This window comes from Medicago sativa, chromosome 3 (assembly GCF_051527215.1).
Source record: "Medicago sativa cultivar Bolivia chromosome 3, Bolivia_mono, whole genome shotgun sequence".
Lineage (NCBI taxonomy): Eukaryota > Viridiplantae > Streptophyta > Magnoliopsida > Fabales > Fabaceae > Medicago > Medicago sativa.
Genome location: NC_140751.1, coordinates 69,149,595 through 69,160,684, shown reverse-complemented (window position 1 = coordinate 69,160,684; position 11,090 = coordinate 69,149,595). Strand labels below are relative to the sequence as shown.

Sequence of the window (11,090 nt, the reverse complement as noted above, 5' to 3'; positions counted from 1 at the left end):
TTTCGTTCAGCGTTCTTGCATTACCAATTCTCTAGGTCTTCACTCCTTTATATAGAGGTGTGAAAGAGACGTTGTGAAATTGCCAGCACACCAAAGAGTCGTTGTTGAAGCTTGATCTTTCACCAATGATCCTTTGCCTGATTTGGTTGTTGTCCTATGAAGAACAAATTTGAAATCCATTCCTTATCCAAAGGAACATCTATGCAGGCGAGACCGTATTCTGGAGCTGTTTTCTTGTCTTGAAGTGCAGACACAAAACAGAGTAGTGGAGAACGTGGTTGTACAATTCGTACAAAGTACAATGTCAACGCTTTCGTCCAAATTGCAAACACACACCTTCAAACACCTTTGAAATGACCGTTGCAAGCTCCACTAATCCTTTGTTTGTGTTTTCGAATCCAATAGACAGCTTTTGCATTGATGATTCTTCAATTCTTGATTCTTTGCAAATCCAGTTGATATTCAGCTTCTGGTGAAATGGCTTCTGATGAGGCAGCTTCTGATGATGCAGCTTCTGATGATGCAGCTTCTGATGAGATGACTTCTGCAGCTTCTGATGATGCAGCTTCTGATGATGTGACTTCTGGACCTCTTGTCTTCAGGAGCACTATTCTTCAGGAGCAGCTTGACTTCAGGAGCGCTTTTTCTTCAGGAGCAAGTTGCCTTCAGGAGCGTCCAAGCTTCAAATTTTTGTTGTTTCCATAGCTCTTTATTTGCTCATTCAGAACCAATGATGATGTAACTTTATAATTATGGTCCTGTACACTTGAACAAATATTAGCTAATCCAATTTACAATTTTTAATACCTTGTTATCATCAAAACTCTTTAAGGTTTATTGTTAAACACATTTTGTTCCAACAAAATCCACTAATCCCAAATGAAATCCACACAAAGACAATTAATCATACATAAACACATATAATAAATAATTAAAATAATTATAGCTAAAAATGGGCTGTTACACATATGTCATGAGATTCCTGGTTGATCTCGCAAGTTAATTTTTGTTAACCAGCGGTTGTTCACTAGAAATCACTGTAAATGTTGACTTTTGGTTGACCTTTCTTCAGATCTTCTACCATAGTCTTTTAAGCTTCTCTTGTGCTTATGATACTTTAATACATGTTCAATTCTTGATGGATATATTGTATGATCTTGCACACTTGAACAAATATTAGTATCCAAATTTTCTTCAATACTTTGTTATCATCAAAATCTTAGAGGAATTATACAAACCACTTCTGTTCCAACATGTGTGTGTGCGTGTGTTGGGCGGGGGGGATAAGAACAAATCATAACTGGTAGATCATTTAAGGTAGTGTTAAATGAGTTTTTTAATTAGTATAAATATATTTTTTTTATTTAAAGTCACTCTAAAAAATTCCATCTGCATATTTGGTCTTTTATGTTAAATTTTACTTGAAATCGTGCTTCCCGCCCTTTTGCTTGTCTTCGACATGAAACTGCTCTTTCAGCTTTACTTTGTCGAAATTCCAATTGTGCGCCTTAGGCTTGATGCTTTGTCAAAGCTTTTTCCATTTGTATATGAAAAGCACTTCGATTCTTGCAAAGTTAAAGGTCAAGCAAACGTCAACCATATTAAATGAGCCTGTGAAATTTACAGGCTAACACTAAGTTGTTGAGTTAAGATGTTAATTTGGTGATGTAGTATGATTTTATGACATGGCTACTTAAAGATGTTTTACTAAATGTTAGTGTGATGATGTTTTTATTCCACTGCGATGTTTTGAGAAAACTGTTATTTATTCATGCTTGATGATTTATCGAAGAAGTAATATCAAGATTCTTGATATGCTCGTATCATTAACGTAATTTATCATTTTTTTAATCAAATACTAAATCATATTAATGAGTAAGATCAAAGAAATACACAGAGTATGCTTGGGGGGGTACAATATCCTCCCAAACATTATTGGACTCAACATGAGCAATTTGGGCCATACAGTGGGCCACATGGTTGCCTAATCTAGGAGTAAAAAGATAAGTATAACTGGTGAAGTAATTACTGGTCCTTCAAATTTCTTGTAAAATTGAGCTTAGATAAGATCTATCCACATCATTTCTCTGCTTCAACTTGTTAATAACACTTTCACAATCGCTTCCGAAGATCAGATTTTGAAGTCCACACTCCAAAGCAAGTTGCATGCCAGCGTAAATAGCATAGGCTTCAGCTGTAACCGCACTGTCGAAGCCATTTCTTCCCCACGAAGCTGAAGCTACCGCTAAACCTTTTGAATTCCTGATTATACTTCCCAGACCCCAACGACCTGTTACTTGAATTGATTTTCACCTGGCCTTTTCCAGTTTGTTGCTTGACAGTTGTTGTTTCGGTTATGAGTTTGATGTTGCCCAGTACTGTGAGTAATCGGTGTAGAGTGCTTTGGCTGAAGCGAATTTGCTTGATGATAGGCTTGCAAGCTGGATTGCACTCTTTGGATGATATCTTCTTCTGGAATCGTAACATCTTCAAAGACAACTTGATTTTGCGCGTGCCAGATACTGTAGGCAAACGTAGCAATGTGTGAAATAATCCGAGTATCTTTTTTAGTTATCATTTCGTATAACCAATCCTCAAAGGGTCTTTCAGAGGACTTAGGAATTCTGATAGAAAGAAGAGATCCAAACCAAATTTTGCGAGTATTGGGACAAGGCAATTCACATCCCTTTTGTTAAGCTCCATTCTAACTGGAAGAGAATTATTAATAATGCGCCATAAAATAATTTTATATCTAGGTATTGTTGATAGGGCCCAAATTTTTCTTCAGATCTTCTACCATAGTCCTTTAAGTTTCTCTTATTCTTACGATAACTAAATACATGTTCAATTCTTGATGGATATATTGTATGATCTTGCACACTTGATGGATATACACCAAATAAATACCATACCGAAATAATCACATCAACTCACTAGTAACTTAGTAAAAATAATTATTCTCACTACAACACCAAAAATAACATTCTTAGTAAAATTACTAAGTTACCCTTAATCGCCAAATGACCAAAAATGACTAAAATACCCTTATATGCAAAAAAAATCCACTAATCCCAAATGAAATACACACAAAGACAATTAATCATACATAAACACATATAATAAATAATTAAAATAGTTATAGCTAAAAACTGGTTGTTACACATATGTCATGAGATTCCTGGTTGATCTCGCAAGTTAATTTTTGTTAACCAGCGGTTGTTCACCAGAAATCATTGTAAATGTTGACTTTTGGTTGACCTTTCTTCAGATCTTCTACCATAGTCTTTTAAGCTTCTCTTGTGCTTATGATACTTTAATACATGTTCAATTCTTGATGGATATATTATATGATCTTGCACACTTGAACAAATATTAGTATCCAAATTTTCTTCAATACTTTGTTATCATCAAAATCTTAGAGGAATTATACAAACCACTTCTGTTCCAACATGTGTGTGTGTGTGTGTGTGTGTGTGTGTGTGTGTGTGTGTGTGTGTTGGGCAGGGGGGATAAGAACAAATCATAACAGGTAGATCATTTAAGGTAGTGTTAAATGAGTTTTATAATTCGTATAAATATATTATTTTTATTTAAAGTCACCCTAAAAAATTCCATCTGCATATTTGGTCTTTTATGTTAAATTTTACACATGTGACAGTATACAAAGTGACTAAATATGATAAACATGGTTTTTTTGGGTTTGTTACAATTTAAAAGTCACAAATTACTTATAATTTTAATCAAAATCAAAACATACACATGTGTTCGTGTTTTTACTAGTAATAATAATAAACGAGGGGCATGTAGAGCGATTTCATTTCTCGAAAATCATTCCAACCAACCAAAGTTGAACAAGGCCCAAGCCCACCAAAAGTTCTAGTTACATTACACTAGCGTCCAGACAGGCACTCCCGTGCCCGTCTGTCCGCTTTTTCTACTGCGCTAACGTTGTCCGCTTTTTCTACTGCGCTAACGTATAAATTAATACATATTACGTCATACGCAAGTATAACTTATTTGACTATCCGCTCTTTTTTGTTTTGTTGTTGTGCTAATTTAACTACATATTTGGCTAATTTTCTTTTGTATAGTTTGATTAAAGTTTATTAACGATTTAGATATTACACAAATTATAGAAATAAAAATAGCTATAAAGTGATATATAGACAAATATACACCTTAAAATATGTAGTAGCTACACAAATGAAAATATATTGAGTGTCAAAAAAGGTTAATTATACTTTGAAATTATTCCTTATTGTGTGTCATAACTCATATAGCTTGAAATTACATGTAATCATCCCATCACAACTTGGCATTTTCATACCACCATGCGCTTCGTATTCATGTTCTTTGTACATTCTCTTAATAATTTCAAATATAATGTGCCTCCTTTATAAAGCTTGATTATACACTTTCCTCTTTGACTCAAAAAACCTACAATTCCTCAATACATAAATCAAAATTGGTTAATTTATCCAAGCAAGACAATTAAAAAAGAAGGTTATGATAATCTTGTAACTCAAATAATCGATGCCCTTAATTAGTTAAAAGTTACATAATTGATTCACTTCATTTGTTTTTTGTTTTGATAATATGCACTTCATTAGTTAAAAATGTAATAATTTATGCATTAGCTCATTGCCATTGTGAGATTTTTACTTTTCACATCACATTCTTTGAAATCAAAATATTAGATATACTTAACATAAGAATGGAGAGCGTCAATTATGAGTCTACAAAAGAAAGAGGAGAATAAAATTAACTGTAAAAACATAATAAGAATGGAGTCTAAATACAATTTTCAAATCTCTCTCTCTCTCTCTCTCTCTCTCCCCGATGACGGATCCTCCCCCCTATTCCCTCATCATTTTGTGCAACATCCGTGAGGGTCTGCAATTAGGTCGTAGTCAAAGTGTGGCCTCCATGGCTCACTCTTTTCATTCTCTTTTTCATTACTCCATTTTTCTCTCTTGTTCTTCTCTATCACTCTTTTGGTGTCGATGAAACTTTTTTTTCCTTTTCACATTGAACAAATCATAATAGAAAATAAATGAGACTATAACACGTATAATAAGCATCATTAAAAAATAGAGATGCAAAACTTACCGTAGAAGAATCTTTCATCATGTTGATTAATAACATAAGAGGACAAAAAATTAACACATATAGTCTTTATGATCTTCATCTTTTTTATCGATGTCTACAAATTAAAAGTTGTGAACAAAATAATTAAAAGAATGCTAGATGCAACAAACATAATACCATCTAAACAAAATGGAAAGAAAAAAAAATTGATTCAAGAAAAAAAGGTAAGAAAAGAATTACTTCCACCAATACACTTTAGGACTCAATAACCCCCCGTCAAGAACGTCTATCTCATTGGACTAAAATGTTTTCTAAGTACCGGCATCACATGTTTCAGTTTGTGAGAAATACTTAGATAACTACTTGCTAATTTGCTCTTTTAATTTAAGCAATTTGTCACCAATTTTCTTGATTTTCTTTCAGCAATTTCTGGTATAAGATATATTTTTTTCACATTCATGTATTTATTTTTTTGAAAAATCTCAATGAACATTGAAGTGGGTATCCCATTTTTTTTAATGGTAATTAACCGTCTTCCCCCTCTTTGTCTCATATGTTGTTGAAGAAAATGAAAGACAAAATAAAAGAGGAAGAATGTTCACCTCTCTCTATCAAATTGGAAATGATCAAATTATTAGAGAAAAAATAAATAAATAAACAAACAACATCAAGTATATATATATTTTTTTAGTAATAACGACATGTATATAATTCTACATTTAATGATAAGCTTGTCAATGTCCTTTTGTTCAACCTTAAAAGAAAGAAAGATTTATCCATTACCATGAAATTGTTGTTTGGAAAAGATTACCATGAAATTGTTGAAAACACATAAAAGCAAATTAAAAATGTAAAAAAAAAAAAACAAAACAAAATCAGTCACAAAGAAGATATAAAGAGAAATCAAGAGAGAAGATAAATATTCATTGCCGCTAAAATGATACAACGCTCGACTAACCACCGTCTCCTAGGTGAAAGATGGATATTCCAACAATCAAATTGCTTCTGCAACATTACCACTACCGCATGACAACCACATTTTCCGGTGGCAATTTCATGTTAATATGACATGTTAATCTCCTCATCTCCTAATCTTAACGGGTATTTTAATTCAAAGAGAAGTTACATGTTGATTTTTGACATATGATAACCAACTTCACTTCCACCTGTTTATTAAGGAGTAAACAACCATATGCATACTCGTTTAGAAGAATTTATAAATAAAAAAGTGCAAAAAAACTCTAAATATACATATTCCTGGAAAATTCCTCAACAAACATAGCATAATTCCCCATCAATTAACGTGCCAAACAATAATAACATAATAAATTAAATAAATGAAAGAAACAACTTTTGTTTTGAGAGGATGAAAGAAAAAACATATTGATACGTATCTTTCAACAAAAAAAATAACATAATGATACTTAATTTAAAATCAAGCCAAATTAATTACCACGACAGATGTTGTTGGCATTGGCTGTTAGCGCTCGGATTATGAGAAGAATATGCCAATCCATAGAAAACTATTAAACCGACAACAATATTGAGAAGAAAGGTAAATCGCTCAACTCCAATTTTTAATAGCAATTGTAGTGAGGCAACATCTACAGTAAACAAATTATAAGAAGTGGATGCAAAACAACATACAATTTAGAAAATAGATGAAGATTGACAAAAGGGAGTATACCAAAAAAGTGGAAACATATAACAAAAGAAGAATTTTGTATTGAAAACGTGAAGATCTAAAATGCCTTTCATATCTCTCCCTCTCTTTTCACGTCATCCTTCCCTTTTCTAGAAGTGATTTTGTTTTATTTCAACACCGCTCCTTCTAACACACACAAAAAAACCATAGTTACCAAATAAAATAAAGAGAAGTTTCTGTAACTGATGTTCAGTTTTGAAGGGGTAAAATGAAAATTTCAATTTAAAAGAAGGGTAAAATGGGAAAGAAAATAGGCTACACCAAAACAAAGTTTTCCCTTTATTTATAGGTATAGATTATAGATAACCCTAAAATCAAAATGGCATTGCAAACGCATTGTTTATCCTCCCTCCCTCTCTCTCCATCCGGCGGCCGCGAATTTCTTTCCGTGAAGTCAATTGAGACGGTTCGTTCCGATCCATCCGCTACCCGCTAGGCTTACAGCGTGCAAGGTATCCATCCAACTTGGCCTCCCATCATCTTCTTTCTTTCTGTATCATTTTTTTTTTAACTAGGATACATTTCTGGATTCTTAAAAACAGAAAAATATTTATTTATTTGTTATCTGGATTTTTTTTTCTTTTGCCTCTAATCAATGAATTTCATTTCAATTTCTTCTCTTTAATTTCATTCATTTTCTTGTACAATTCATCTTTGTCAGACAACAATGGTGGAGACACGAAGCCAACGTAAGAGGCAACGTAAGGACGACAGACAAATTCAAGACAGGCTCAGTGAATTGGCCGACTGTCTTCTCATTCACATACTCTCCTTTTTGAACGCCAAAGAGGCTGTTCAAACTTGCATTTTATCCAAAAGATGGATCAATCTCTGGAAGACTCTTTCCACTCTTACATTAAGTACTATGCAATTTAGTACCCTCGAAAGTTTCCAACAATTCATGTCTACGTTTTTGTCTCTCCGCGATCACTCAACTGATATCCACACTCTCTCTTTGCACAGAAGTCATTTTGTCAGTCATGACCTATATGTAAAGATTATAGAATACGCCTTTTCACACAATGTCCAACACTTTCGAATCAATTACGCTACTATTCAACACTTTCCATCATGCTTCTTCTCATCTCACACTTTGACTTCTCTCAGTCTTGCTGGTGTCAATTTTATGATTTTTCCTTGCTGGCAACAAATATTTACAGATTCTCGTTCTTTCAATTTCCCAGCATTAACCACCCTGTCTCTGAAGCACCTTGCCTTTTGTTGTAATGATGATGGTTGTGTCGACCCCTTTTCCGCATTTAACAAGTTGAATACTTTGATCATCGACCAATGTGTACTCATGGGTGATAATGCAAAAAAACTTCGCATTTCATGTACCAATCTTGTCAGGTTAACTATTCATATGTATTATTCCATGCGTCGTACAGATGCTCTTACCACCAAAACCGATTTCCAAATCTTTTTTGGAATCGAGTTAAATGCTCCAACACTTCATTCCCTTGTTTTGACTGGTCGTGATTATATTCCAAAACATTTTGGAAGCAAGACTCTTCTCTCTTCTATCAAACATCTAAATATTCATATTGCAGCTTCTATGATTTTGGTGGAGAACCAATCAACTCTATTCAACTGGCTGGCTTGGCTCTCTAATATCGAATCATTCACCCTCACTTTAGCTGCTCTTAGTGTACGTACTTTATATTCATAACATCAATGCTGCTTTTTATGTTGTAATTTTAAAATTTTACCAAGAATATGTATGTCTTGCAACTGATCCTAATACTTCCTGATTGCTTAGGTTCTTGTCCACCGCATTCATTATAATTCATTTAAGGATAAGTTCCCTTACTTGCATAACTTGAAGTTGTTGAAATTAGTGGTGTACAACCGTTTTGCGGTACCTACCGATGAGGTGGACTTTTTGCTTCAAAACTCACCCTCGGCAAAGGTTGGCTTCATCAAGAGGTAAAAGATGCATCCAACTACTTTTTAATGTTAGATATAGATTCTTTTGGTTTCATGCTTTCAGTGCAAAACCCTTATTCAGAGAAACAAACTTGTGTGTGTGTGCACAGTTGTATGCATGTTGATGTGCGCATCTTTTGAATCACACCAACTCTAAGTTTGATAATTAACTTCTATGCGCACAGAATCAAAAAGCTTATACAATTCTAATCATTTATTCTTACCATTCCACAATATAGAGAGGTAAAGTAAACACATCATGTTATAAATCACTTTATTTCATCATATTACTTTAGTTCTTGTGTAATTAAAACCAACTTTTCATGTTTGTTTGTGTAAATTGAATTTGGCTTCATAGGATATAGGATATAATAAGATTTGTCTAGAAAAGCGTAGTATGAAAGAGTAGCTTGATTGAATTAACTTAGACCTCCTAGATGCTCCACAACTTTGAGACATACTCTTGCTCCTTACTCCTAACTCGTGTTTGTGTGTCTTGACTCTCAAATCATTAGACTTGTGCACAAAATAAATCATATGTGCTTAAATTTTCTCAATATGTATGTAATATAACCGATGCCTTTTAATGAATAATTGCTCTCATGAATATATTTGGTTCATTTTGACTTGTGTTGGAAGGTCTCTTGGGCCGGAAAATGACGACTTATATTCTGATTTTTGTTTTTTCCTTGGATTCCAGCTCTGCTTGTTCATAGATCTTCATTGACTTTTTTTGTTTTATACTTTGTGCCTCTTTCTTATTCAGCTCCCCTTACTATTTTGATAGATAGAATTGAGTTCATGCAAGGCCCATACAAGTTCCTGGACTTGATTAACTTAACAGTGTGTGTTTTCAATTGTAACCAGTTCTATTCGAAGACCTACTGCATAGGTGAACACAGGCTGTTGGGTTGCAGAAAAACATGGTGAAGGATACAAGTTTTTCAAAGAATATTCAAGAACAGTTTTGCTTATTTTATACTTGCTAGACTTATTTAAGGTGTCATTTGATCCATTTAACCGAACCCACTTAGAGGGATATGGTTTGGCTGTTGTTGTACTTGCTAGACTTATTATTTTCTTGCTTCCTATTATTTTGTTTAATTTCATGTATTTTAACTTTCAGGGGATTCATATATATATATATTATTTATGAATGGTTCATGTGTATGATTTTTCTCTCTTTAAATTGGAGTATGACTATAGTGTCATGTGGGTCAGGTGGATTAGAAGGTCTCATATATCTTAATGACAAAATATCATGAAGTTCATTTCAGAATCTTCTAAAAAAATGTGGTAAATAAACATCAATGTAGGATGGATCTGTATGTTCTCAACCGAAGTTCTTCACTAGATTTTTTTGAAAATTGCTCTTCTCTGAAACCAATTTGCTCATTCTCACTTCAAACTTTTTAAAATAACTCTAACTTCAAACTTTTTAAAATAACTCTAACTTGAGTTAACTCACGCAGATATCTAATGGAGTTAGCATGACTTGACTTGGGTTGGTTTTAGGTAAGCTAAACCACAATTCTTGAGAGATGTTTTTTTAAGCCGCATTTTTTACAATATCCATCCTTGGCTATCATGACATTCATTTACCACATTCATTCATATAACATCTTCATTTTTTTAATTCCCAATCATTCACTATATTTTTTAAAAACATTCATTTGCTCGTTGATGAACATGTCTTAGAAATATCAAATTCATTTATTTCCAAAATAAATCTTCACTAAAAATTATAGAAGTATGCAAAATCAATTCCAAAATAATAGAATGCGACAAATGTATTTAGTTTTATTCCATTTCAGTTTAAATTGGGACAAAATCTACGTTCTTACATCTAATTCCTTCATATAAGATGAGTAGGAACATAAATGAGTACATATCTTTTGAACTTAATCCTACTGCCATGCCAACCGACAAGTTTCAATTGACAGATGAGCATGATCAAACTCAAAACAACATCTTAGAAATGCAATGAGCATGATCAAACTCAAAACAACATCTTAGAAATGCATTCCCTGGTGTGAGAACATATATAGTTGATTCGGTAGAACACAACATGTGTTCTATCCATTCTTGAGTTTTCAAAGAGACTTGCAAACCCTTACACTAAGTATAATACACTTCGATGCCAACTGTATCACCTCTGATTTATCATTTAGAGTTAATAGGCCCTTACCCCCTTGCAATATAGGTCACTTTTGATTTTCCCCCTGTAAATATTTTTTGTCGGATTTCGTCCTTGTAAATTTTTTTTTTGTTTTGGAATACCCCCCTAAGCCAGCTGACTGTGTATTTTCGCTGATGTTGCAGTCTGAGTCACCTTTTTCTGATCACGTGGCGCGCTTACTGTCTATTTTTT

The 11,090-nt window shown here is 33.4% G+C and overlaps 1 protein-coding gene and 1 long non-coding RNA gene across 3 annotated transcripts; one reads left to right on the top strand and one right to left on the bottom strand.

The window, feature by feature from the left end:
• Nucleotides 1-4,963: 4,963 nt before the first annotated feature.
• LOC146939593 (uncharacterized) lies at nt 4,964-5,217 on the bottom strand. The gene is made up of 2 exons (XR_015031701.1): nt 5,110-5,217; nt 4,964-5,019 (listed from the first exon to the last, which is right to left on the bottom strand). It is a non-coding gene; the product is annotated as an uncharacterized LOC146939593 (long non-coding RNA).
• A 1,888-nt stretch (nt 5,218-7,105) lies between these two features.
• LOC146939592 (F-box protein At4g22280-like) lies at nt 7,106-9,823 on the top strand. 2 transcript variants are annotated; one of them, XM_085753198.1, is made up of 4 exons: nt 7,106-7,245; nt 7,455-8,441; nt 8,553-8,719; nt 9,587-9,823. In XM_085753198.1, exons 2-4 carry the CDS (start codon nt 7,461-7,463, stop codon nt 9,609-9,611), a joined length of 1,173 nt encoding a protein of 390 aa, XP_085609324.1. In that variant the 5' UTR covers nt 7,106-7,245; nt 7,455-7,460; the 3' UTR covers nt 9,612-9,823. The 2 variants fall into 2 exon arrangements, with proteins under 2 accessions (XP_085609324.1, XP_085609325.1); XM_085753199.1 differs by having other exon boundaries at nt 9,507-9,823.
• Nucleotides 9,824-11,090: the final 1,267 nt, after the last annotated feature.

Bases quoted from the DNA above. Each gene is read 5' to 3' on its own strand.
- LOC146939592 (XM_085753198.1), top strand. From the start codon at position 7,461: ATGGTGGAGACACGAAGCCAACGTAAGAGGCAACGTAAGGACGACAGA. The intron at 8,442-8,552 runs GTACGTACTTTA...CTGATTGCTTAG, and splicing joins TCACTTTAGCTGCTCTTAGT to GTTCTTGTCCACCGCATTCA. The intron at 8,720-9,586 runs GTAAAAGATGCA...AATTGTAACCAG, and splicing joins AAGGTTGGCTTCATCAAGAG to TTCTATTCGAAGACCTACTG.